Raw genomic sequence first — 27,864 nt, forward strand, 5'->3', positions numbered from 1 at the left:
AGTTTTCAGTGAGTGCGTCACTCCGTCCCTCGGTAAAACTTCTGGCTATTTGGAATAAATGCCTTTAAAGAGAAACAAATTCCAGAAACATTTCTGGCGGGGTGTGGATCAACAATCACTGCTTGTGAAATGAAACCCGCTGTTAACTGTGGGCGAGGGGGTTTCTTGTGACAATAGTTGTCCGGATGGAAATGCAATAACATTTCCCAGTTTTTTTCCAGTCGAACTTGTTTGGTTTAGTTGCAGCTGAAAGACAGCTCCCTGTACCTGAACAGGTGGGGGACGTTTGAGCTGAAACTCTACCTACGCCGGGCAGTCCCGTTTACACACGGGGCGGAGGTCAGACCCTCCCAGAACCTGGGCTGGATCAAATCCGCAGCCTGGGACTCGCTGAGTTAAACAGAGAAACTCCGCCCCACTGGTTGCGATGAAAGAAAAAAGAGAGATCGACACGGAAATCCGGACAGAAAGGTTAACGCAGCCGGTTTGTTTTCCTCTTCAGGGTTGCTACATTGATCCCGCTCCCGCCTCCTCCCGCTGTCAAACCCGTCCTGAGCCGGTGAGAGTTAGTGTGACCCGGACTGCGGCAGTCCCGCTCTACCCCGGCTCACCCGGCCCTGTCCATCTGTAATGAGCGACGGACACATCACAGCCGGGTGGCCTCTGGAGCAGCAGCTCAGACTCAACTCTCCGTACAGGGTGAGAACACCGGTGCAGGAACGTTGTCGGTCACCCGGGAAGCCAGTCTGTGATTTCCCGGGACATCACTGAACGCCGTCCGGTTACAACGTCAGAGGTAAGTGTTGTCTATGATTCTACACAACTATTCAGCGTTTAAAGCGAGACTCGGCTTTGGGCGGTTCGGGAGTAAATTTAGTGGGAGAAGGGAGTCCTGGCATGTTGATGTTAACGAGTCAATTACTGTCCAAATGGATTCAGCGAAACGACGTCGTTGCCTTCGACCAGAAATACTCTCCATTCTAGTTTCAACTGAGTGCGAGCAGAAAGCATCTTTCATCCCGGTAGTGACATATGAAACATCCCACGGGTCAGTGACCCGTCACCGATCTCTCTCAAAGAAGAGAAAATCAGCAAATGCTGGAAATCCGAGAAACACACACAAAATGCCGGAGGAACTCTGCAGGCCGGGCAGCATCTATGGAAAAGTGCACAGTCGACATTCGAGACCCCAGCTAAAGTACTTCATATAGCGTCACTGGTTCTATCGCTGTTCCCTGTAGCAGAAAAGGTTAAACTTTCTTCACGCTTGAATGACAGTGTTTTGCCGAACCGGTTTGGATCTGATTTCAGCGGAACGGCCGCTCCCTGTTCTCAGGAATGTGCCGGGGCAGGCTGCTGCTTGCTCACAGACCCTGAGCACTGAGTCTCACAGAACAACAAGCCGCACCTTCCAAATCAGTCAATCATCTGCCCGCTTCCCCTTTCCATTCCAGTCCTGATGAAGGGACTCGGTCCGTAACGTTGACTGTTTACACCCATCCATAGAGCTGCCTGACCTGCTGAGTTCCTCCAGTGTTGTGTGTGTTACCATGGTTACGAGAGATCCGTGTGGGGCGGTGGGCGGGGCTATTTGTAAGAAACGATACACCGTATCCACACTATCAGAGTATTCTTCGGGAATTAAGGTGAAAATAATTCAGCTTCTGATATTTATTTCCGATCTTTATGTCCAAACGCCGAGTTGTCTGTGCATTGGATCAGCGATCAAGGACATTTTTGTTTTTTTTTTAAGCCCCTTCTGGCTGTGGGGCCTTTTGTGTTCCAACTGTTTCCTGCTTACATGATTTAAATTTTCCCCAGGTTTAGTAAAGATTAAGATCAGCTCTAGAACAACGGCCTTCTGTTTCAAAGCAAGGGTGCGGTACAGCAAACACCTGTTCCGTTTTCAGAGTTTCTTATTTCAGACGAATACATCTATTGTTCCTGTGTCGATTGTAAGCAATTTGAACTCTTCTCGTTTATTGCCAGCGGAAGCAAAGTCTTTGATTCTGTTGAAGGCTGAGATTCTTGATAAACAGCGGGTTTTAGTATTACAGGGATGGACATGGGGAATGCATAATGAACTTTTGGATCAGTTCAGCAATGATGTCAGTATCTGCATCAGCAGTTTCGAGGGCCCGTGTGGTCTGGTTATGCGTGTTGGTCCGTTGACTACAAAAGCTCTGACGATTTAATTAATGTAAACGGGTATAATGACTGCATGCGAAGGGAGATAGGATTTTATTTATGTACTTGAACTGAAAACAAACATTAATTACTTACGTCCAGCTTTGTGGGTTATTTATGTGCCCCAGCTGCGTTAGGGGGTCGGATTTATGACTAACTCGGGGTGCTGGACAGCACGGTATCGGACCGAGAGACACGCTCCCCGTTCCCTGTCAATCCCGGTGCAGACTCCCTGGGGCTCTCGCGCACCAGCTCAGCTCACCGCCCCGCCCACTGCCCGACACGCGCGCTCTCGCGGAGCTCATTACTCTCGCGCTCCCGGGCTCACGATGAGACCATTTGGGAAACCTTGCGCGCCCGTCATCTGTTGTCAGGTGATGTGCGAGTTATTTAGCACCCATTGGAGTCCGAAAATGTCAATTTATGCCTCATCTCAGACTGAACTGTCTGTGCAGCTTAAGCACTCTGATCCAGGTCCATTATCGCTCATCCAGGAAGTCAGACTGTGGTTACCCGGCACCGCACTGAACACCATCCGGTTACGGGATCAGATGTAAGTGGTGTCTCCTATATCAGGGTATAGGTATTATCGGTTTCCCTGCTGGAGAAAGGGTTAAAGTGACTTTGCTCATTCCATAGTGAGAGTGAATTGGGACGTTACAGGCGGAAACCCTTCGGCAGGACTGGAGAAATAAAGGCGGGGGTGGGGAGGAGAGAGAAACACAAGGTGATCGGTGAAACCTGAAGCGGGAGGGGATGAACTTTCCCGAACTGGCGGCCTTGCCTCGCTTCCTTCACAGAATCTGCCGGGGTCGGTCCGGGTTGTGAGACCTTCACACCGAACCGTCTGAGATGAGCCGCCGCTCAGCCCCTGTTGTTCTGGTCCTGTTAGCAGGATGACGTAAAACATATTTCTATATTGTTACTGACAGAGAATTGTATAATTTCTGTTCTGTGTGTTATCTGAATGCACCTGCCTGTGATGCTGCTGCAAGTCAGTGTTTCTCTGTCCCTGTACCTTCCCGTACTTGTGCACTTGGCAATAAATTCAACAGGACCTGAGACAACTCAGATTTGAGTAGTGATGATCATCTTGGCAGCTCGATAGGTTGAATGTAAAGAGACAGTACACCGTTAAATGCAAAACCCTGAACAGTGTTGATGATCAGAGGGATCTCAGACTCCAAGTTCATCGCTCCCTGAAAGAGATTGCACGGATTGATCAGGTGGTTAAGAAGGGAAATGGCGTGGTTGTCTTTATTAGTTGAAGCACTGAGTTCAAAAGTCGGGAAGTTGTGTCGCAGCTTTATAAAACTAGTTAGACCACATCTGGAGTGTTTCATACAGTTCTGGTTGGCCCATTCTAGGGAGCATGAGGGGTCTTTGGAGAGGGTGCAGAAGAGGTTTACCAGGATATTGCCTGGATTAGATCGCATGAGCTGTAACGAGAGTTTGGACAAACTTGTGTTGTTTTCTCTGGACCCACGCAGGCTGGGGTGAGACTTGATAGACGTTTACAAGTTTAGGACAGACATCAATAGAGTAGATAGACAAAATATTTTCCCCAGGGTTGAAATGTCAAAGATAAGAGGCCATGTATTTGGTTTGATGGGGGGGGGGGGGGGGGGTTGGCGGCGTGGTAGGTTAAAGGAGTTGTGAGGGGCGTTACTTTTTCCCGCGGAGTCTGGTGGGTCACTGGAATTTGCTCCCTGGGGATCCCGCCGCTCTGATTGCGCAATAATCACTCTGCGCATGCTCACAGCCCCCGGATGGTCGGTGCTCTTTTTTCCCGCTCGTTGTTGAAGCGGATCGTCTGCGGGATCCGGAGAGGGAGAGGGAGAGGGTCCTCCGGGGGAGAGATCAGTTTCCCATCGGTCAGTGCTGAGACCAGTGTCGAGTCGGGTGGTCTGATGTTAGGCAGTGAGTCTCCTTAACTTCCCCGAGCTGTCGGCCATTTATTCATTAATTTTCCAACTATCTGGCCTCCTCAATGATGTATACATTTCACTTAACTCTCCCTGTGGAAGATTCCAATCAGTAACCCAGGCAGTCAACTTCCACACAATTAAAATGGTGTATCAGCCTCGGATTGAGGGCGCCTATTTAAAAGAGACGCAGAGAAATTTCTTTAGCCAGAGTGTAGTGAATTTGTGGAATTAGCAGAGGCAGCTGCGGAGGCCAGGTTGGGGGTATTTAAGACCAAGACTAGATGGGAAATTGAGAAGAGAGGTGAGGGGTGAGGATGGGGAAAGAGCTGGGGAGTGAGAAGTGGATGCAGGTGAGAGGCGAGTTGGGGAAGTGGAGGTAGTGTCAGGGGTGGGATTAGAGTGGGTGGGGGGAAACATGGGGCTGCAGTCGTTGGAAATTAATTCCATAGAGGATTAATAAAGATGTTAGAGAGTACAAAGAAGATTCACCAGACTGATCCCTGGAGTCATCATATGAAGAAAGATCAAATGTGATAACCCTTTCATTTAGAGAATCGAGGACTGAGAGGTGAACACATTGAAATGCACAACATCATTACCGGTTGAACCAGGGATCCCAGTCTCTAAAAAAGGGGTGGACTGTCCGGGACTGAGATGAGGTGAAATGTGTCCACTCCGAGGGTGGTGAATGTTTTTAAATCCCCGCCTCAGAGGCCGGTGAAGACTCAGTGATCGTCCCCACATAAAACAGAGGCCGGCAGATGTGTGGAGACCGAAGGGATCGAGGAAATGAGAGTCGGGCAGAAACATGTGGCTGAGATGGGAGAGCAGCCGCCATCTTGTTGATGGTTAGAGGGGCTGAATGGCCATAGATAGAAACCAGCAGAAAGATCGAATAGACCTGAGAGGTAATCTCAATACACAGAGGTAGTAAGTACCTGGAATGTGCTGTTCAGTGTTTACATCGTTGGTTATCTACCTCGAGTTCAGTATTCTCACCGTGTTTGGAAATTCCCACTCGCTGTCGCCTATCTGTGAGCAGCTGGATATTAAAGAAACGCTCAAGATGCTGGAGAACTAAAATCAAATCAGAAATAGTTTGAAGTCATTCCGACACAGGGTGTTGGAGGTGAAGCATTAACTTTGTTCCTCTCCACAGGTATTCTTTATCTGTTGAGTGCTTCTTGTATTTGCAGTTATTTTAGAACATCTCGTTGGAATGATTTAACTCTCCTGGGAAATGGACTTGTGTAGAACGCACGATGTAATGCATTCTCTTACAGCACAGTAACAGGGCTTTGAGCCCATCTAGTCGGTGCCATTTTCTGCCTGGCACCATCTACGTGCACCCAGGCTATAGATGTCAATACCTCCCTCGTTCATCTGCCCATACAAACTTCTCTTAAACGCTGCAATTGAGCCAGCATCCACATTTGCACCATCCTCTGAGTGAAGTAGTTGCTCCTCAGATTCCCTTTAAATATTTGAGGAGGGAGGAGAAGATGGCGGCGCGACGCAGCGTGCGCGGCCTCTCCGGTGAATGATATCTGTATTTGTTAAGTAGGGTACTGTGCACAATTCTGATTTTATGGAGACAGACGTAAGAGCACGGAGGAACACCAGGAGAAACTTCTGAAATGCCCGCTTCGCTGTCGCTGCTGCTGTCTGGTCCGGATTCTCCGGAGGAGAACGCCTCTGAGTCATCGGCTTTGCTTGTTTCTGCGGCCGGGACCAGGTGGCCTCGTCCTCCTTCCTGGACACATCCTGCCCGGTTCGGGCGGGGTTGTGACACCTTCACACCGAACCGCTCGAGATGAGCCGCCGCTCAGCACCTGGGTTCTGGTCCCAGGACAGCAATGAAGAGATGATGCCAGGACTAAACCCATCCATTGATTTGTACCTGGGGAACTTTACCCGGTCCGGTTTCGGATCTAAGTTTCACCTGGATCGATGCCTGTGGTCGATAATTGTTTTACATATTTCCAGCAGACTGGAAGCAGCCGTTCGGCCTGTTGTATTCTTGCAGACAGAGAAGGTTAAACGGAGTATTTGCACATTCAGGACACTACTACACTTGTATGATTAGTTTAATATTTCCCCGTTCAGACAGGATAGTGAGATCCAAATTTCTCACGTTCTCTCAGGGGACTGGGAAGTTTATTTCCATTTTCTTTTCATGGCTATGACTTGCCGAAATGCAGCCAATGTTTCCCGATATATGACCCTATTAATGCAAGAATTAACTCTTTTTTTTCCATGTATCTGGGTTTCTCGGAAGTGTGTATGCTCCTTCCAGAATTTCCAAAGGAGCAACCCAGGTTGTCTAATATTTCCACATGATTAAAATCATTTTTTTTTACATGTACCGAATTACAGTGAAAATCTTGTCTTCAGAGCTGCAAGGAGTGGTGCAATTTTTTATCGATCTGTGTTCACCACCTCTCAGCGTAGAGACAGTGGCTTCGGGAGCAAATGTAACAGAATGACAGTGGGAGGAAAAGATGCTGTGAGCATTCACTGCATGGGATGTATTACACCAGGGTCAGAATGAACTCAGAGCTAACAAACCAGTTGGGGTGGGGTAGCATTTGCACAGTTTGAGGTGTTGCTGACATTTTGCAATCAGTTACTATCTGTGCATTAAAATAACGAGAAAAGAAAGAAAACTACAGTTGCAGGAAATTTAAAGTAAGAAGGAGAAAATACTGGAAACGCTCAGCAGGTCGGCAGCATCTTGAACAGTCCCACTTGTGTTACTAGGTCTTCCACCATTTCTCCTTTCACAGATGTAGTCTGATGTACTCAGTTCCCAGCATTTTCTACTTTATAATTTTACATTTTGTTCCTGCTACAATGCGGGAAACTTCGCAGCAAACTGTGCTGAGCAAGATCCCACACAGCAAGAAGATAGTGAACAAATGTGCTCGGTTTAGCTGCTGGAGACAAACTGAAGTGTATCCGCATCCTCTCACAATCTATAGACCGGGGAACCAGCCTGAGCCCTGGCCAAGGCAGAGGGTCATTAGGTTCCAGTTCTGCCTTAGCTTGTGAATTTGAAAATGGTAAGCGCACCACGGCAAATTACCGGCATCTACTCCCTCACACATTCAATGCATGTCCTCTGGCTTTAGATATTTCTAAGCAGCAAAAAGGTACTCCCTGTCTACTCTGTCTCTGCCTCTCATAATTTTATAAACCTCTACCAGATTTCCCCTCAGTCCCCACTGCTTCATGGAGAACAACCCAAAATTTCAACTAAAAACTGGATAATATTTGAATCCATTCTGACGAATGGTTAGGAAACTGATTTTTTAACTTTGTTCCTCACTCCACGTCAGTTCCTTACCTGCTGCGTATTTCTATAATTCTAGTTTCTCTTTATTACATTCACCGTGGAATACTTTAAATCTGCTGGAAATGGACCAGTGTATCAGCGCTTGTTTTCTGATAGTTAGTAGAACAGTAAAGAAACCAGAGTTTTTCCCAGTAAAATTATCCTGGTACCAATTGTCCTGTTCTTCCTGGGAACGTGTTCAGTACAGTTGTTGCTGAGGAATGGTAAGCTTTACGCATAAGGAGCATTTGATGGCCCTGGGCCTGTGTTCAGTGGAGTTCAGAGGGATGGTGGTTGAAGGGGGTGGTGTGGGCGGGAGTGATGATTTACACCAACTGATTAACAACAAGCCTGCATACAGTGGGAATGGAGAGGATGTCTTAATTAGATAGAGTCTGGGATCTGAGAGTGCAGCCTCAGGATAAAGAAGCATCACTTTATAACTGAGACGAGAATAATTACTTTAGTCAAATGTGGTTGACCTGTGGAATTTGATACCACAGAGGGTAGTGAAGGCTATCGTTGGGTATATTCATGTTCTGGATTGATAATTAGGTCGAGTGTTATAGCAGTGAAGCAAGAATACGGTGTTGGAAAAATAATCTTTCATGATTGATTATGTAGCAGACTAGAATGACCGTATCACCTAATTCTACTCCCATGTATTATAACTTGATTCTTATACTATGAATGAACGATGACTTCTTTGTATCCCATCACAAACAAGAGAAAATCTTCAGATTAGATTATGAGGGCACTCAGTTCTCGTTTATTGTCATTTAGAAATGCATGCATGCATTAGGAAATGATATAATGTTCCTCCTGAGTGATATCACAAAAAAAGGACAAACCAAAGACTAAAGACCAAAGACCACATAATTATAACATATAGTTACAGCAGTGCAAAGCAATACCATAATTTGATAAAGAGCAGACCATGGGAACAGTAAAAAAAGTCTCAAAGTTCCCAGCAACTCCCGATAGTCCCCGATAGCAGGCGGCAGAAAGGAGAAACTCTCTCTGCCATAAGCCACCAGGCACCGACAACTGTCGATGCATGGAAGCAGCCCACCACAGCCAACTTTGAGTCCGTCCAAAAACTTTGAGCTTCCGATCAGCCCTCAACACCGAGCACTGAGCACCATCTCTGCCGAGCGCTTCCACACCATCCCTGGCCGCCGAGCAACAAGCAAAGCCGAGAATTCGGGACCTTCCCCTGCGGAGATTCTGGATCCCACAGTAACAATGGCAGCGAAAAAGATATTTCAGAAGTTTCTCTTGATGTTCCTCCGTTCTCTCACGTCTGTCTCCATCAAATCAGGATTGTGCACGGCACCCTACTTGACAGATTACAGATATCATCCACCGGAGTGGCCGCTGCGCGCTGCGTCGCGCTGCCATCTTCTCCTCGTCCAAGATGCTGGAAATCCAAGCAACACACACAAAATGCTGGAGGAACTCAGCAGGCCAGGCAGCATCTATGGAAAAGAGTAGAGTCGACATACAGATGTTGCCTGGTCTGATGAGCTCCTCCAGCAATTTGTGTGTGTTCCTTTGTATCCCATGTCAGGTTTTGTAAAGTGTGAGGAACAGTTCCAGATATCTTCACTCGGATCATTATATATGCGTTCAATATTTAAATTGCAATGAGTTTAATGCTTTGTTCTCCTCTGTAATAGTAACATGCTTCATTATCTCTCTGGTTAAAGTTAGACCTGGCCTGTGAGATTTATTGGAAGGAAAGTCTATGACTGAAAGAAAACACAAATGAAGACAAGGGAACAGCAACAATCAACCAGCCCGAGGACTGACAGCACCAACCGGAGAGAACCCTTCTGACTCAGAGTTTCCATTGATTCAGTCAGGAGAAAGTTTGGTGAGTCTCATTTATCCAAACGCTGGTCCTGTAGACATTACATTTCCGTACCAAGGAAGGTAGAAAATAGCTGGAGTGGGACTGAATAAACCTAGCGATACCAGTAATGCCTCTGTCAGACCCAGTTGCTATCACTCCAGAGTTGCTAATCGCTCTGTGAAGCCACGCACATTCCCTCATATTCTTTGCTGATTTGAAACTCTTATCAGTTCTGATGTTTCCTTGCATCGCTGTGTTAGGTCACAATTATCTTAAAATGCGTTTCCTCAATGTTAAGAAAGAGATGTTGTTGAATCTACCAATAAACACCACGTTACTACAGGAAGTGAGGGGGGAGGTTACAGTGCATTGACAATGATCATTGTATCCTCCCTGGCCACAGGGGTAGTAACACATGATTGGAGGCTGTCAAATGTTGTTCTGTAATTCAATAAACCGAATAGGTTTAATCCTGGGGATTATAGACCAGTGAGTGTTACATCGGGGGTGGGCCAACCCTTGGAACGGATACTTGGGGACAGCATTTGGAGAAGCATAAACTTATTTCGGGTTGCCATTTTGGCTTTTTGATGGTAAATGGAGAAAATGGAAGGGGAGGTGTCGGAGATAACTTTCCACAATGTGGACCAATCACACACAGAATATCTACCAACATGTGTTTCGACAGAGACTGATCAGGAGTCACCATGGCATTGTGCATCTAAAGTTGTGTTCAACAATACTTTTTTTAAAGATTTTTGAAGATGATTGTCAATTAGGGTGGGGGGAGTGGTTGTTGTACATTGAACTACAGTAAAGCCTTTGGCAAGATGCCTCACGACAGCTTGTTCTGGAAGATAAGGTCACATGCGGTACAGAGAGAGAAAGTTGGATGGATTTAAAAATTGCCTTGAAGGTAGCAAGCCAAGAGTGGTGGTTGAAGGCTTCTCCTCAGAATGGGGGCGGGTAACTAGTGGTTAACCGCAAAGCTACAAGGTGGGACATTTGATGTTCGTTATTTGATAGCAATGATTTGAATGCAAGTGCACAAGGCTTGACCAGTAAGCTCGCGGATGACACAAAATTAGTAGATGGTACTCACGGTGAAGATTATCGTAGCTTATAGGGGATCTAAATGGGCAGAGGAGTGGTAAGTAGATTGTAAACTAACACGAGCAGCAACGGTTTCACGCAGAGTTTGATGATGATGTGGAGGGACCTGCCAGAGGAAGTGGATGAGGCAGCACAATTGTATAATTCCAGAAGCAGTTGGGATGTGCAGATGGTGTGAAGAAGCCGGGGGGGAAATGAGCCGAACAGAGGAAATTAGGACAATCTCTGTGGGCACTGTGGTTAGCATTGTCTCGTTGGGCTGAAGGGTCTGTGTCTGTGTTCTGTTGCTGTGTGACTCTATCAGTGGGATGCGGCAGACATCACTGGACAGACATACAGACATGGTGTGGGAGTTGATGTTCACAGGAAATGTTGTGTCCTTAAGCGAACTGCTGCTCTGATACACAGGATGGTGATACTGTCATATTTGCAAAGTAATCCGACTCTCTCTGACTCACTGTCTGCATGTTGTGTGCAATTCAGGGCATTGCCGGCAGGTGAGCTGTCCTGCACAGGGACTGAAGTGCAAACAAGACGACGACAATCAACAATCGTCAGTCAGAATCACAATGGCTACAGGTACATTCACTGGGATCTTTATAATTAAACTTCTGTCGCATTTGTGCACGATAGTTGACATGAAGAAACTTACACAGATGCGAACGAGCACGGAAAAGTTTCATCAAACAGGGCCATTGAATCCCCGTTTGGTAAAGAGGCAATAGACAATAGGTGCAGTAGGCCATTCGGCCCTTCGAACCAGCACTGCCATTCACTGTGATCATGGCTGATCTTCCACAATCAGTATCCAGTTCCTGCCTTATCCCCATAACTTTGAGTGATGAATCAATCTAACAGTTCCAGTGCAGGGACCTGACACCAGTAATGGTCGAATGACTCTGCTCACCAGGCAAAGCTTCACCTGAGTGAAAGGAGCCAGAGACCCTGAATCAGGTGGTTGAGAGTCAAACATACAGGAATGTGACAGCGGTGTTGTGTTGTTTGTTATGTAAAAGTCCAGGTTCAGGGTTTGTTGCACACCAGGGCCTGTTTAGAGGTGACAGACATCTCCAACTTTCATTTACACAATTCAGAGCCAGATGATTGGAGCATTTCAGGGATTTCAGAGATTGTGTGATAACGCAACATTGCAGGTTTTGGAAGGGTAGCTATCAACTCCCGCCTGGTTTTCGTGACTGCTGTGCGAAGGAGATGAGGCTAAGGGGTGTTTCTGAAATCCGTTTTCTGTAGCTGAGCCGAGAATAGCTGAGAATCAGGATATAGCTCGTTGTAGATAAATGTGTGGTCTGCTTCGATGTTTTAATACCCCAATGAATATCAGGTCTGTGGACAAATGGTGAATGTGGGTTTCTCAAAAACAAAAAGAGTTTAAGGAGCTTCGATGGCACAGGAAATATAAAACAGCAGGAGACAGACATGAAATCAAAGAAGTCTATCGAGACAATGCAATGTCATTGGTGAGCAGGATTAATGTGATTCAGACGGCGTTTCCAGAGGGGAACTAAAACGGGTAACACACAAAATGATAGGGGATCTCAGCAGGCCAGGCAGCATCTATGGAGGAAAATGATTTTCTCTGAGTCAGAAAATGTTCTCATCCGATTCAATCTTTTGTAATTAAATATTCAATCTGCAATCTCTCCGGTACTCATACACCCTTCCTGTAGTACTGGTATCAGAACAGCACACACTCCCCCAACTGGTCCAGCCAACAGTTTATAGTCTTGTCACAAGATCTGTCCTCGCCTGTATTCTGCACTGCAGCTAATGATGTCAAACATGACAATTGTCGACTCCACACATTGCCTACGTGTAATCTTTGGAGAATTAAAGTTCAAAGTTCACTGTGAATTTATAATCAAAGTACATGGATGTCACCGTAAAATAAAAAGCACTGAGATTCATTTTCTTACGGGCGAAACAGCCAAATGGATATGGAACTGGCAAGGTGGAAGGAATCAGAGGGCTATTAATTTTGGAGACTTGTGACAGTGGTGCGAATGGGTGTTGGGTCCACTGCTTGCTCTTTCAATTAAGGACTTCATAGATAAAATTAATGTTGTTCGTTAGTTTGTAGATGACATCAAAATTGGTAGTATAGTGGGTTTACGTAAACTTACAAGGAGACTGAGACGAACATGGAAAGTGCTCCAAGGAATGGGTTCACTTTGTAAAGTTAAACCAGGGTAGGAGTTGCGTTGTAAATTGTAAGGCCCTGAAAAGTGTTGTAGAATGGTGGGGGGAACCAAGGGTACAGATGCACCATTCCTTGGAACTGTTCATACATGTAGGTAAGGCACAGGATGGATATCATTAACCATATAACCATATAACAATTACAGCACAGAAACAGGTCATCTCAGCCCTTCTAGTCCATGCCGAACGCTTACTCTCACCTAGTTCCACCGACCTGCACTCAGCCCATAACCCTCCATTCCTTTCCTGTCCATATACCTATTCAATTTTACTTTAAATGACAATTTCGAACCTGCCTCAACCACTTCTGCTGGAAGCTCATTCCACACAGCTACCACTCTCTGAGTAAAGAAGTTCCCCTTCATGTTACCTCTAAACTTTTGCCCCCTAACTCTCAAAGCATGGCCGCTTGTGTGAATATCCCCTACCCTCAATGGAAAAAGCTCATCCATGTCAACTCTATCTAACACCCTCATAATTTTAAATACCTCTATCAAGTACCCCCCCCCCCACCACAACCTTCTACGCTCCAAAGAATAAAGACCTAACTTGTTCAACCTTCCTCTGTAACTTGGGTGCTGAAACCCAGGTAACATTCTAGTAAATCTTCTCTGCACTCTCTCTATTTTGTTGATATCATTCCTATAATTCGGTAACCAGAACTGTACACAATACTCCAAGTTTGGCCTTACCAATGCCTTGTACAATTTTAACATTACTTCCCAGCTCCTATACTCAATGCTCTCATCTATAAAGGCCAGCAAACCAAAAGCTTTCTTCACCACCCTATCCACATTAGATTCCACCTTCAGGGAACTATGCACCATTATTCCCAGATCCCTCTGTTCTACAGCATTCTTCAATGCCCTACCATTTACCATGTATGTCCTATTTTGATTAGTCCTACCAAAATGTATCACCTTACACATATCAGCATTAAACTCCATCTGCCATCTTTCAGCCCACTCTTCTAATTGGCCCAAATCTCTCTGCACGCTTTGAAAACCTACTTCATTATCCACAACACCACCGATCTTAGTATCATCTGCATACTTTCTAATCCAATTTACCACCCCATCATCCAAATCATTAATATATATGACAAGCAACATTGGACCCAGTACAGATCCCTGAGGCACATCACTAGTCACCGGCCTCCAATCTGACAAACAGTTATCCACCACCGCTCTCTGGCATCTCCCATCCAGCCACTGTTGAATGCATTTCACTACTTCAATATTAATACTTAACGATTGAATCTTCCTAACTAACCTTCCGTGTGGAACCTCGTCAAAGGCCTTACTGCAGTCCATAAGATGGAAAGGGTACAGAAAAGATTCCTCCAAGGGACAGGACAGTGTGCGTCTTAAGGGAACGGTCAGTATGTGACCCAGGGGACTGGACAGTGTGCGTATCAAAGCAATAGTCAGTCTGTGACCTAGGGGACAGGATACAGTATGTCAAAGCGTACGGAGGATATGTGGTCCAGGGGATCTCACTGTGTGTAATCATGCGGCTGATCTGACCGTAAGGACGGGACAGTGTGCGTCTGTAGGTAATGGTCAGTCTGTGACCCAGGGGACGGGACAGTGTGCGTCTGTAGGTAATGGTCAGTCTGTGACCCAGGGGACGGGACAGTGTGCGTCTGTAGGTAATGATCAGTTTGTGACCCAGGGGACGGGACAGTGTGCGTATCTAGGTAATGGTCAGTCTGTGACCTGGGGACGGGGCAGTGTGCATATCTAGGTAATGGTCAGTCTGTGACCCAGGGGACAGGGCAGTGTGCATATCTAGGTAATGGTCAGTCTGTGACCCAGGGGACGGGACAGTGTGCGTATCCAGGTAATGGTCAGTCTGTGACCCAGTGGACGGGACAGTATGCGTATCCAGGTAATGGTCAGTCTGTGAACCAGGGGACGGGACAGTGTGCGTATCTAGGTAATGGTCAGTCTGTGACCCAGGGGATGGGACAGTGTGCGTATCCAGGTAATGGTCAGTCTGTGACCCAGGGGACGGGACAGTGTGCGTATCTAGGTAATGGTCAGTCTGTGACCCAGGGGACGGGGCAGTGTGCGTATCTAGGTAATGGATAGGATACGCTGAATAACTTCAATGCTCGGTTTGAGGCGAATAATGTCGTGGCGGCGAGGAAGTCTACCCCTCCTCCAAATGACCAGGTGCCGTGTCTTACCGTGGGTGATGTGAGGAGAACCCTGCGCAGGGTCAACCCACGGAAGGCTGCTGGACCAGAAAATATTCCTGACAGAGTGTTCAGAGGATTTGCAGACCCACTAGCTGAGATTCTCACTGACATCTTCAACATCTCCCGGAGCAGCGGTGCGGTTCCTATGTGCTTCTAGGCTGCCACCATCGTCCCCGTGCCGAAGAAGTCTTCAGTGTCCTGCCTCAGTGAGTACCGTCCCGTTGCACTCACATCCATCATCATGAAGTGTTTCGAGAGGATCGTCATGAGGCACATCAAGACCCTGCTGCCCCCCTCACTGGATCCCCTGCAGTTCGCTTCCCGTCCCAACCGTTCAACAGACGGTGCCATTGCCATCACCCTCCATCTGGCCCTAACCCACCTGGACAAAAAAGACATGTACGTTTGAATGTTGTTCATAGACTTCAGTTCAGCATTCAACACAATCATTCCTCAGAAACTGATTGGAAACCTGAGCCCACTGGGACTGAACACCTCCCTTTGCAACCGGATCCTAGATTCCTGACTGGGAGACCTCAGTCAGTCCGGATCAGAAGCAGCATCTCCAACACCATCACACTGAGCACGGGGGCCCCCCAGGACTGTATGCACAGTCCACTGCTGTTCACTCTGCTGACCCATGACTGTGCTGCAACACACAGCTCGAACCACATCAAGCTCGCCGATGACATGACCGTGGTGGGTCTCATCAGCACAAATGATGAGTCAGCACACAGAGCGGAGGTGCAGCGGCTAACGGACTGGTGCAGAGCCAACAACCTGTCTCTGAATGTGAACAAAACAAAAGAGATGGTTGTTGACTTCAGCAGGACACGGAGCGACAACGATCCGTTGAACACTGAAGGCTCCTCCGTAGAGATCATTAAGAGCAGCAAATTTCTTGGTGTTCAACTGGCGGAGAATCTGACCTGGTCCCTCAACACCAGCTCCATAGCAAGGAAGGCCCAGCAGCGTCTCTACTTTCTGCGAAGGCTGAGAAAAATCCATCTCCCAACCCCAACCTCACCACATTCTACAGAGGTTGTATTGAGAGCATCCTGAGCAGCTGCATCACTGCCTGGTTCCGGAATTGCACCGTCTCGGATCGCAAGACCCTGCAGTGGATAGTGAGGTCAGCTGAGAAGATCATCGGGGTCTCCCTTCCCGCCATCACTGGCATTTACACCACACGCTGCATCCGCAAAGCAAACAGCTTTATGAAGGACCCCCAGGAACCCCTCATATAAACTGTTCTCCCTCCTGCTCTCTGGAAAAAGGCACCGAAGCATTCGAGCTTTCACGACCAGACTATGTAACAGTTTCTTCCCCCAAACCAACAGATTCCTCAATACCCAGAGCCTGGACTGACAGCAACCTACTGCCCTCTACTGTGCCTGCTGTCTTGTTTATTATTTATTATCATTTATTGTAGCGCCTGCACTGTTTTGTGCACTTTATGCAGTCCTGGATAGGTCTGTAGTCTAGTGTAGTTTTTGTGTTTTGTCTTACCTAGTTCAGTGTAGTTTTTGTATTGTTTCATGTACACCGTCTTTTGCTCCACTCTAAATCACTCTAGTCTAACTTGCAATTCATCATTTATTTCAGGTGGGAAATTAAATCGACTACGGAGATCATTTCGCAAACTTTTACAAGGCCGCTCACGGAGAGATAATCAGATCACGGGAAGCAAGGTACCAAACCAGGATCAGATTGAGAGCAGTGTCCCAGTTGAATGTGGTCCGGCCACAGAGGAGGGAGAGCAAAGTCAGCCCAGAGATATTGACATCAGTGACACTGATCAGGGCCCTGGAACCGGTACAAGTGAGGCGACTGTCTGTCAGCCCATAGACAGTGACGTCAGAGACACTGATCAGAACCCTGGAACCAGTACAAGTGAGGCGACTGTCTGTCAGCCCAGAGACAGTGACGTCAGAGACACTGATCAGAACCCTGGAACTGGTACAAGTGAGGCGACTGTCTGTCAGCCCAGAGACACTGACGTCAGAGACACTGATCAGAACCCTGGAACCAGTACAAGTGAGGCGACTGTCTGTCAGCCCAGAGACAGTGACGTCAGAGACACTGATCAGGACCCTGGAACCAGTACAAGTGAGGCGACTGTCTGTCAGCCCAGAGACAGTGACGTCAGAGACACTGATCAGGACCCTGGAACCGGTACAAGTGAGACGACTGTCTGTCTGCCCAGAGACAGTGACGTCAGAGACACTGATCAGGACCCTGGAACTGGTACAAGTGAGGCGACTGTCTGTCAGCCCAGAGACAGTGACGTCAGAGACACTGATCAGGACCCTGGAACCAGTACAAGTGAGGCGACTGTCTGTCAACTCGGAGGCTCATTAAACACGGAATTGTCAAGTGCCCAACAATGTGCAGGTGAGTGAAATATGAGGGTGATGTGTTTGCAGAATGTGGCAGGGAGGAGTGTAAATATGATTCCTTGTTGGATGGTTGGTCAGAGGAGAGGGGAAGTGTGTGGGTGTGGTACATGTGGTGTAATGAGGCACCAGTTAGCCCACTACGGGAAATGTACTACCTGCTCTGATGGTTTCCAGGATGTGTATTGGAGGAAATGCAGCTATCCAGATAAGAGAGTATTTTTGCGATATGAATTAAGAAAAATGTAGTCACCAGGATGGAGAGACCATCTCTGGGAAGCGACTGTCATTGACAGTCCCAACATTTATTCCCATCCTAAATTGGAATAGGTGACTGGGTGGGGTGGGAGGGGTTGCTTTCTGGCAAAGTAATTTCCAGAGCATTGTTGGGTAGGTTTTGAGGCTACTCCTGGGGAAAGGAACATATATGTATAAATGGCCGATGCTAGTGTGGTTCCCTGTGGAACATCACTGGGCAAAGAGCCCCAGCCAGGTTAAACCTCATTACCACCTGTCTGCTATGGAGAAGATATCTTTAAACCCAAAGGCAATTCACCACAGTTCCCAAGCATGTTAATTTCCTGTATGAGCCTCCCACATGGGACCTTGTCAAACACCCGACTGATATCCAAGTAGGCAACATCCGCTGTGTAACTTCATGCGTCAGTTTTCTCACTTCCTGGAGGAACTCAATCAGGTTCACAAGATGCTACTTCCCCCGCTCAAAGCCTTGCTGCTGATCCCTAACCCACCTCAAACATTCTCTCTTTCATACTCCCGTGGGGCAGAAGATATAAAAGTCTGAATGTAAGTACCGCCAGCCAAAAGAACATCTTTAATTCTGCATTTATAAGACTATTGAATGGTCACTATTCACTGTTATTATTGGCTCTTAATAACAATGAGACAATTTTACATTTAAAATTGTAACATTGTGCATGTCGTAACTAATAACTACTCACTTAGACAAACACAATATACTTACAGAAGAGCAGAAAGAATACTGTTTGGGTATGAACGGAATTAAGAACAATTGATAATATATATTACGTAATTCTATATCAAGCCCTGGGGAAAGCAGACATCTTTCAGTGTTATATTGTCTGCCAAAAACCGTTTGATTCTGTCCCTCACTCATGGTTCATAGAACTTCCTAATATATACGCCTGATACTTACAACATCTGAAGCATTGGTGGACAGTAATCGCCCTATTAACAAACGCAAAGGAACAACTACTGTTATCCAAATAAATGAAGGCATTTCCAGAGCAAAACGCTAAGCCCACTATGGTTTTGTCTAGCTTTAAACCCGCTCTCTAATTTACTGAATCGGACAAAAATCGGATATCAAAACAGGAAAAAAGAACACCAATGAATTATGCCTTGACACACTTGCTGTACAGAATGATTTGAAATTATTCGCTCTCTTGCATCAGAATGGCTAAAACAATTAATTCAAATAATGGAACTAATTTCCAAAGGTATAAACATGAGCATTTGACTAGAAAAGTACAGAACATTAAACATTATGAAAGGTGTAGTAGAGCTTGTAGTGTATGACAGAGCATCAGGACTCAATACAACAGATGGATCGATATGAAACATAAGTATATTAAGGATATTAACAAACAAAGAAAATAGATCATCGTGTGATAAAGAGAAATGTTTCAACAGAATTTACTTCAAAGCTTAAGATAATCTGCCAAACTGAGCTAAGTAGTAACAATATACCAAAGGCAATAAATACGTTCGCTCTGCCTGTGTTAATGTATTCCTTTGGCATGATATCTCGGTCTGGAGCCGATCTGGAAAACTTACAGAGAAAAAGAACTGAAATAACACTCGAGTGCACTTAGCACTGCCTACCACAGCATGAGGGAGAGGATTAACGGACATGAAAAAAAAAAGAATTACTCAACGGTCAGATAAAAGTTCTCAGAATCAGAAACAGGGTTAATATCACCGATATATGTTGTGAGATTTATTGGCATTTATTTATATATAATTTTATGCTATATATAAATAATATACACACCCCCTTCTCGTCCATATTTAGTAGATCGCACTTCAGCAGCAATTACAGGCTTCAGTTGTTCCCCATTCTGTACAAAACTGCTGAAGCTCTGTCAAATTGCATGGGAATCGTTAGTGAACTGCACTTTTTCATGTCCAGCCAAAAATGCTCAATTGGATTGAGGTCTGGACCCTTACTTAGCCTCCCCAGGGCATTAACTTTGTTGTTTTTAAGCTCTTCCTGCATAGCTTTGACTTTACGCTTGGGGTAATTGTGCTGCTGGAAAAATCTTTTCCCAAGTCGCAGTTCTGCAGACCACATCAGATTTTCTTCCAGGATTTCCCTGTTTTTTGCTACATTCATTTTACCCTCTATCTTCGCAAGCCTTCCAGGGCCTGCTGCAGTGAAGCATCCCCACAGCATGGTGCTTCATTGTAGGAATCGTGTGATTTTGATGATGTGCACCTCCTGACTGCAAGAGGGATAGATGGGGCTGAATTTGTCAGGAGTGTTCAAGAAGGATTCCTGACACAGTATGTGACCGTTCGACGAGAGGAGAGGCCATACTGGATCTAGTTCTTGGTAATGAACCTGGTCAGGTGGCAGACCTCTTGATGGGGGAGTATTTTGGTGAGAGTGACCACAACTCCCTTAGCTTCAGCATAGCTATGGAAAAGGGGAAAAAAAAACAGAAAAAATGGGAACGTGCGTAACTGGGGAAGGGCTAACTATGAAGGGATGAGGCAGGAACTGGCAAGAGTAAATTGGAAACAGATGTTCAAGGGTGAAAGCACAGAAGTAATGTGGAGGAAGTTTAGGGACAACTTGTGATGGGTTCTGGATAGTTTTGTCCCACTGAGACAAGGAAAAATGGTAGGAAATGGGAAGCGTGGCTGACAAAGCACGTGAGGCAACTCGTCAAGAGAAAGAAGGAAGCATATGTTAGATATAAGAAGCAGGAAGCAGGAGGGGCTCATGAGAAATATAAGGTAGCCAGGAAGGAGTTTAAGAAAGGACTTAGGAGAGCTTGAAGGGGGCATGAGAAGCCTTTGGCATGTAGGATTAAGGAGAACCCCAAGGTGTTATGTGAAGAACAGAAGGATGACAAGAATGAAGGTGTGGCCACTAAAGGATAAAGAACATGTGCCTAGGGGCTAAGGAGGTTGAGGAAGTCCTAAATGAATACTTTGCTTCAGTATTCACAAGTGAAAAGGACCTTGATCGGGGTGAGGTTGAAATAGAACAGGCCTGTGTGCTGGACAATGTAGACATTAATGAAGAAGAAGTGTTGGATCTTCTTAGAAACATCAAGACTGATAAGTCTCCAGGGCCAGACGTGATATACCCCAGGTTGCTGTGGGAAGTGAGAGAAGAGATTGCTGGAGCAGTAGCTATGATATTTGAATATTCTTTGGCTTCGGAGGTGCCGGATGATTGAAGAATGGCAAATGTAGTTCCCTTGTTTAAAAAAGGTAATAGGGAGAATCCTGGGAACTATAGACTGGTGAGTCTTATGTCGGTGGTCTGCAAACTATTGGAAAGGATTCTTAAGGATAGGATCTACGAGCATTTGGAGAAGTACAGGCTACTCAAGGATAGTCAACATGGCTTTGTGAAGGGAAGGTCGTGCCTCGCGAGCCTAATTGAGTTTTTTGAGGAGGTAACAAAATAAATTGATGAGGGTAGGGTGGTAGATGTGGTCTACATGGATTTTAGCAAGGCATTTGACTAGGTCCCCCACGACAGACTCATCCAGAAAGTCATGAGGCATGGGATCAGTGGAACCTTGGTTGTTTGGATAATTTTAAAAAATAGCTTACAGGAAGGTAGCAGAGGGTAGTAGTGGAAGGAATGTATTCTGCCTGGAGGTCGGTGACTAGTGAAGTGCTACAAAGATCTGTCCTGGGACCCCTGCTCTTTGTGATTTTTTTATAGATGACCTGGATGAAGAGGCAGAAGGATGGGTGAGTAAGTTTGCGGATGACACAAAGATTGGAGAAGTTGTGGCTGGAGCTGTAGGTCGTCGAAGGTTAAAAGAGGATACAGACAGGATGCAGAGTTGGGCAGAAAAGTGGCAGATGGAGTTCAATCAGGGTAAGTGTGAGGTGATGTATGTTGGAAGGACAAACCAGAAGGCTGAATACAGGGTTAATGGTCGGTTACTTAAGAGTGTGGATGAGCAGAGGGACCTCGGAGGTCAAATCCATACATCCCTCAGGGTTGTTATACTGGTTGATAGGGTAGTTAAGAAGGCCTGTGGAAAGCTAGGCTTCATTAATAGGGGGATTGAGTTCAAGAGGAGAGAGATCATGTTGCAACTCTCCAAATCTCTGGTGCGACCACACTTAGAGTATTGTGTTCAGTTCTGGTTACCTCGTTATAGGAAGGATGTTGAAGCTATGGAGAGGGTGCAGAGGAGATTTACCAGGATGTTGCCTGGATTGGAAAAGAAGTCTTATGAGGCAAGGTTAGCAGAGCTGGGACTTTTCTCTTTGGAGCGTAGAAGGATGAGAGGGGACTTGATAGAGGTCTACAAGATTATGAGAGGCATAGATAGGGTGGATATCCAGTACTTGTTTCCCAGGGCACGAATAGCAAACACCAGAGGGCATGTGTACAAAGTTAAGGGAGGGAAGTTTAGGGGAGACATCAGGAGTAAGTTTTTTAGACAGAGGGCTGTGGGTGCCTGGAATGACTTGCCAGGGATGGTGGTGGAGGCTAAAACATTAGGGGTATTTAAGAGCATCTTAGACAGGCATATGGATGGAAGAAAAATAGAGGGTTACGGAGTAGTGTGGGTTATTTTAGGAATATATGGGTCGGCACAACATTGAGGGCCGAAGGGCCTGTAGTATTCTAGTGTCTAGTGTAGTGTTTGGCTTACACCAAATATAGCATTTAGTCTGAGGGCCAATAAGAACAATTTTCAGTTAATCAGACCTTCGAAGTTCAGGCTCTTCCAGATGCCTTCTGGCAAACTCTGGCCGAAATTTTTTGTGAGTTTTCTTTTTTCAACAGTGCGTTTGTCTTTGCCACTCTCCCATAAATCTGTGACTGGTGAAGCGCCCGGGCAACAGTTGTTGTCTGCGCAGTCTCTACAATCCCAGTGACTGAAGCTTGTAAATCCTCACAAGTTGTCGTAGGTCTCTTGGTGGCCTCCCTCACCAGTCCTCTTATTGCACGGTCACTCAGTTTGAGGACAGCTCCTCAAGGCAGATTTACAGCTGTGCCATATCCTTTCCATTTATTGATGATTGACTTAACTGTGACTTGGAAATGTTCTTATATCCATCTCCTGACTTGCACTTTTCAATAACCTATTTGCAGTGTTGCTTGTAGTGTTCTTTTGTTTTCAGGGTGTAGTTTTTTGCCAGGATACTGACTCACCAGCAGTTGGACCTTCCAGATACCGGTGTAATCAATTGAAACACCTTGACTGCACACAGGTGTCCAAAAATAGATCTCATTTAACTAATCATGTGACCTCTAAAACCAATTAGCTGCACCTGTGCAGAGTTGGTGTTACATTAAAAGAGGATGAATATTTATACAATCAATTATTTTGTGTTTTATATTTGGAATTGATTTAGATCACTTTAAATAGATGTTTTCACTTTGACTTACGTAAGTATTTTTATGTTGATCATTGTCAGAAAAGACACATGAAATCAAATGTCATTCAATGTTGTGAAACAATAAAACATGAAAAGAGAGAACATAGAAATCTACAGCACATTACGGGTCCTTCAGCCAGCAATGTTGCGCTGACCATGTAACCTACTCTAGAAAATGTCCAGTATTGCCCTACAGTATAACCCTCTATTTTTCTAAGCTCTGTATACATATCTCAGAGTCTCTGAATGGACCCTATTGTGTCCGCCTCTACCATCTTGCTGGCAGTGCATTCCATGCACCCACCTGTATCTGCATGACATCCCTCTGTACCTAATTCCAAGCACCTTGAAATATCACCCCTCATTTAACCATTTCAGCACTTGGAAAAAGCCTCTGTCTATCTACAAGGTCAATGCCTGTCATCTTATACACCTCTATCCGGTCACCTCTCATCATCCATCGCTCCAAGGAGAAAAGGTCAAGTTCAGTCATCGGATTGTCATAAGGCATGCTCTCCAGTCCAAGCAACATCCTTATAAATCTCCTCTGCATTCTCTCTACGGTGTCCACATCCTTCCTGTAGTGAGGTGACCAAAACTGAACACAGTATCCAAGTGAGGTCTAACTATGGTCTTATATGGCTTTAAGCATCATGTGGATAGTCAGAGGCTTTTTTTCCCCACGGCTGAAATGGCTAACACGGGAGGCCACAATTTTAAGGTGCTTGGATGTAGGTACAGAGGAGATGTCAGGGGTAAGTTTTTTTTTTTACGGAAAGTGTTGAGTGGGTGGGATAGTCTGCTAGCGACGGTGGTGGACACGGATACGGTAGGGTTTTTTAAGAGTCTCCTGGATAGGGACATGGAGCTTGGAAAGATAGAGGGTTATGGGTAACCCTAGGGAATATTTAAAGTAAATACATGTACGCACAGCATTCTAGGCCGAAGGGCCTGTATTATGCTGTAGGGTTTCTGTGTTTCTGTTTCTGTCTCACAGGTCTCGAAATCAATCCCACAACTAATGAAAGCACTCACACCATACGCCTTCTGAACAACACTGTCAACCTCCACAGCAGCTTTGAGTGTCTTATGGACGCAAACCCCAAGATCCCTCTGATCCGCCACACTGCCAAGAGTCTGACCATTAATATTATATTCTATATTAAAATTTGATACCCCTGGTCACCGTTCTAAATGCAGAATTCGAACAATCTACAACTATCCTTTGCCTTCTGTGAGCAAGCCAATTCTGAATCCACAAAGCAACGTCTCTTGGATCCCATGCCTCATTACTTTCTGAATGAGCCTTGCCTGGGGAACCTTGTCAAATGTCTTCCTGAAATCCATATACTTTATACTTCATTGTCGCCGAACAATTGGTACAATCATCACAGTGATATTTAATTCTGCGCTTCTCACTCCCTGGATTACAAATATTAAATATTAAAACTATTAAAAATAGTTAAAATTAGTAAATATTAAAAGATTAAATTGTAAATCATAAATAGAAAATAGAAAACTGGGAAGTAAGGTAGTGCAAAAAAGCCGAGAGGCAGGTCCGGATATTTGGAGGGTACGGCCCGGATCCGGGTCAGGATCCGTTCAGCAGTCTTATCACAGTTGGAAAGAAGCTGTTCCCGAATCTGACCATACGAGTCTTCAAGCTCCTGAACCTTCTCCCGGAGGGAAGAGGAACGAAAAGTGTGTTGGCTGGGTGGGTCGTGTCCTTGATTATCCTGGCAGCACTGCTCCGACAGCTTGCGGTGTAAAGTGAGTCCACGGACAGAAGATTGGTTTCTGTGATGTGCTGTGCCGTGTTCACGATCTTCTGCAGCTTCTTTCGGTCTTAGAGAGGACAACTTCCGTACCAGGTTGTGATGCACCCTAGAAGAATGCTTTCTACAGTGCATCTATAAAAAATAATGAGGGTTTTAGGGGAGAAGCCAAATTTATTTAGTTTTCTCAGGAAGTAAAGGCGCTGGTGGGCCTTCTTGGCAGTTAACTCTGCGTGGTTGGACCAAGTCTGGTCATTTGTGATATTGACCACGAGGAACTTAAAGATTTTGACCTGTTCCACTTGCGCACCATCGATGTAAGTTGGGTCATGCGGTCCGCTACTCCTCGTTAAGGGATAGGTGATTGTCTTCGCACCATGCCAACAGGTTCTTAATTTCCTCTCTGTACTCAAACTCATCATTACCCGAGATACAGCCTACAATTGTTGTGTCATCAGCAAACTTACATATTGAGTTTGATAGAAACTTGGATACACAATCATGGGTGTACAGTGAGTACAGCAGGGGGCTGAGTACACAGCCTTGTGGGGCACCGGTGCTCAGAGTGATTGTAGAGGAGAGCTTGTCCCCTATTTTTACAGCCTGGGTCCTATCTGTGAGGAAATTGAAGATCCAGCTGCAGATCTGAGTGCTAAGGCCCAGGTTCCGGAACTTAGGAATCAGTTTATTTGGAATGATGGTATTAAAGGCAGAGCTGTAGTCAATGAAACAGAGCCTTACGTATGCGTCTTTATTTTCCATGTGTTGTAAGGAGGAATGTAGGGCCAGAGAGATGGCATCTGCCGTTGACCTGTTGCTCCGGTATGCTAATTGCAAAGCGTCGAGGTTGACCGGTAGGCTGTGGTTGGTGTGTGCCATAACCAATCCCTCGAAGCACTTCATAGCAATTGATGTCAGAGCCACAGGTCGATAGTCATTCAGGCATGCCACCTTGCTCTTCTTCGGCACTGGGATTATCGTTGCCTTCTTAAAACACGAGGGGATCTTAGACTGAAGGAAGGAGCAGTCGAAGATGTCAGCAAACACTCCAGCTAGCTCGCTTGCACAGGCCCGGAGAACCCGTCCTGGGATGCCTACTGGGCCCGTCGCCTTCCTTGGATTTATCTTCAGGAAGGTCCTTCTAACGTCCTCCTCAGTGCCGATGAATCTCGATGTCACCAGGTGTGGTTCATCCGGAGGGAGCGGGACGCTCCTCTTCTGTTCGAATCACATACAGCAGATCCACTGTTCTACCTTCATCAATGTGTTTTGTTGCATCCGCAAAGAATTCAATCAGGTCCGTAAAGCATGACCTGCCCTTGACAGAGCGATGTTGACTATCCTTAATCAGATTATTTATCTCCAAATGCTCATAATCCTGCCTCTCAGAATCTTCTCTAACAACTTGCCCATCACTGAAGTAAGATTCATCGCTCTGTTATTTACTGGGTTATCTCTAGGCCCTTCCTTGTACAAAGGAACAAGATTTGCAAACCTCCAATTCGCTAGTATTTCTCCTGACCATATTAATGATGCAAAGATCATCGTCAGAGGCTCAGCAATCTCCTCCCTCACTTCTCACGGTAGCCTGGGATATATCTCCTGCAGTCCTGGTGACATATCTAACTTAATACATTTCAAAAGCTCCAGCACATCCTCTTTCTTCATGTCGATACACTCAAGTAGCTCAGGATATTAAAATAATCGACAGATTGAGAAACATCTGTTGAGAATGTAGCGTGAATTCTAACAGAATCAACTTGACATTGCTGGCGAACCCCAACGATTTGTTATACTTGCATGGCATTCCCTGAACTCCAGTGATAATTGTTACAAAAGTTGGTGATACGTTATTATTATTATTCAGGTGCCTTGCTGTTCGGCGTAGGCGATCATGCCTCTCCATCCATCACGGTCCCTGACCCTCTGAATCGTAGTTGTTGCCTCCCCTGTTTCTAACCATAATGTTAATCCACCTATAATTTTCATTCTCCGTCTGCCTCTGCTTCTTCTTCCTTCCAGCTTTCCAGTTGTACCTAAATGTTCTAATCTCTCTCTTCGCATGATGTGTCCAAAGAACTTGGATTGCTGTTAATCTGTCTTTTTAAAGTAATGTACATCTTGTTTTTGTTCACTGTAGAACTTCTTCGTTGATTATCCTGCCCTTATATGCTATGCATAGCATTCTTCTGAGGAACCACATCTCTACTCCATTGATTTTTTGTCCCACTGCATTTGTGATGGTCCATGGCTCGCAACCATACATCAATATATCCTAACGGGAGTAAGGGGAGGCCGTGGCTGACAAGGGAAGCAATGGACAGTATAAAAATAGAAGAGAAGAAGTATAATATAGCAAAGACGAGTGGGAAGCCAGAGGATTGGGAAACTTTTAAAGAGCAACAGAAGGTAACTAAAAAGGCAACACGCGGAGAAAAAATGAGGTTGGAAGGTAAACTAACCAAGAATATAAAGGAGGATAGTAAAAGTTTCTTTAGGTGTGTGAAAAGGGAAAAAAAATGGTTAAGACCAAAATTGGGCCCTTGAAGACAGAAGCGGGTGAATTTATTATGGGGAATAAGGAAATGACAGACGAGTTGAACAGGTACTTTGGATCTGTCTTCACTAGGGAAGACACAAACAATCTCCCAGATGTAATAGTGGCCAAAGGACCTAGGGTAATGGATGAATTGAAGGAAATTTATATTAGGCAGGAAATGGTGTCGGATAGGCTGTTGGGTCTGAAGGCTGATAAGTCCCCGGGACCTGATGGTCTGCATCCCAGGGTACTTAAGGAGGTGGCTTTAGAAATCGTGGACGTATTGGTAATCATTTTCCAATGTTATATAGATTCAGGATCAGTTCCTGTGGATTGGAGGGTGGCTAATTTTGTCCCTCTCTTCAAGAAGGGAGGAGGACAGAAAACAGGGAATTATAGACCAGTCAGCCTGATGTTGGTGGTGGGAAAGATGCTGGAGTCAATTATAAAAGATGAAATTGCGACACATCTGGATAGCAGTAACAGGATTGGTCCGAGTCAGCATGGATTTATGAAGGGAAATCGTGTTTGACTAATCTTGTGGAATTTTTTGAGGATGTAACTATGAAAATGCAGAAGGGAGAGCCACTGGATGTAGTGTACCTGGATTTTCAGAAAGCCTTTGATAAAGTCCCACATAGGAGATTAGTAGGCAAAATTAGGGCACATGGTATTAGGGGCAGAGTACT

The 27,864-nt window shown here is 45.6% G+C and overlaps 3 protein-coding genes across 3 annotated transcripts in view; 2 read left to right on the forward strand and 1 right to left on the reverse strand.

Annotated features, from left to right (window-relative positions):
* Positions 1-27,864, forward strand: part of LOC140208329 (uncharacterized) — a 330,302-nt gene that overhangs the window by 62,715 nt on the left and 239,723 nt on the right. The window lies entirely within an intron of this gene.
* LOC140208336 (uncharacterized) overlaps positions 1-27,864 on the reverse strand; it is an 87,877-nt gene that overhangs the window by 18,257 nt on the left and 41,756 nt on the right. The window lies entirely within an intron of this gene.
* On the forward strand, positions 482-26,963 carry LOC140208351 (uncharacterized). Its single transcript, XM_072276954.1, has 6 exons — positions 482-796; positions 9,159-9,325; positions 10,901-10,996; positions 16,443-17,231; positions 21,183-21,341; positions 26,777-26,963. Exons 3-6 carry the CDS (start codon positions 10,987-10,989, stop codon positions 26,788-26,790), a joined length of 972 nt encoding a protein of 323 aa, XP_072133055.1. The 5' UTR covers positions 482-796; positions 9,159-9,325; positions 10,901-10,986; the 3' UTR covers positions 26,791-26,963.

Source organism: Mobula birostris, chromosome 13 (assembly GCF_030028105.1).
Source record: "Mobula birostris isolate sMobBir1 chromosome 13, sMobBir1.hap1, whole genome shotgun sequence".
Classification (NCBI taxonomy): Eukaryota; Metazoa; Chordata; class Chondrichthyes; order Myliobatiformes; family Myliobatidae; genus Mobula; species Mobula birostris.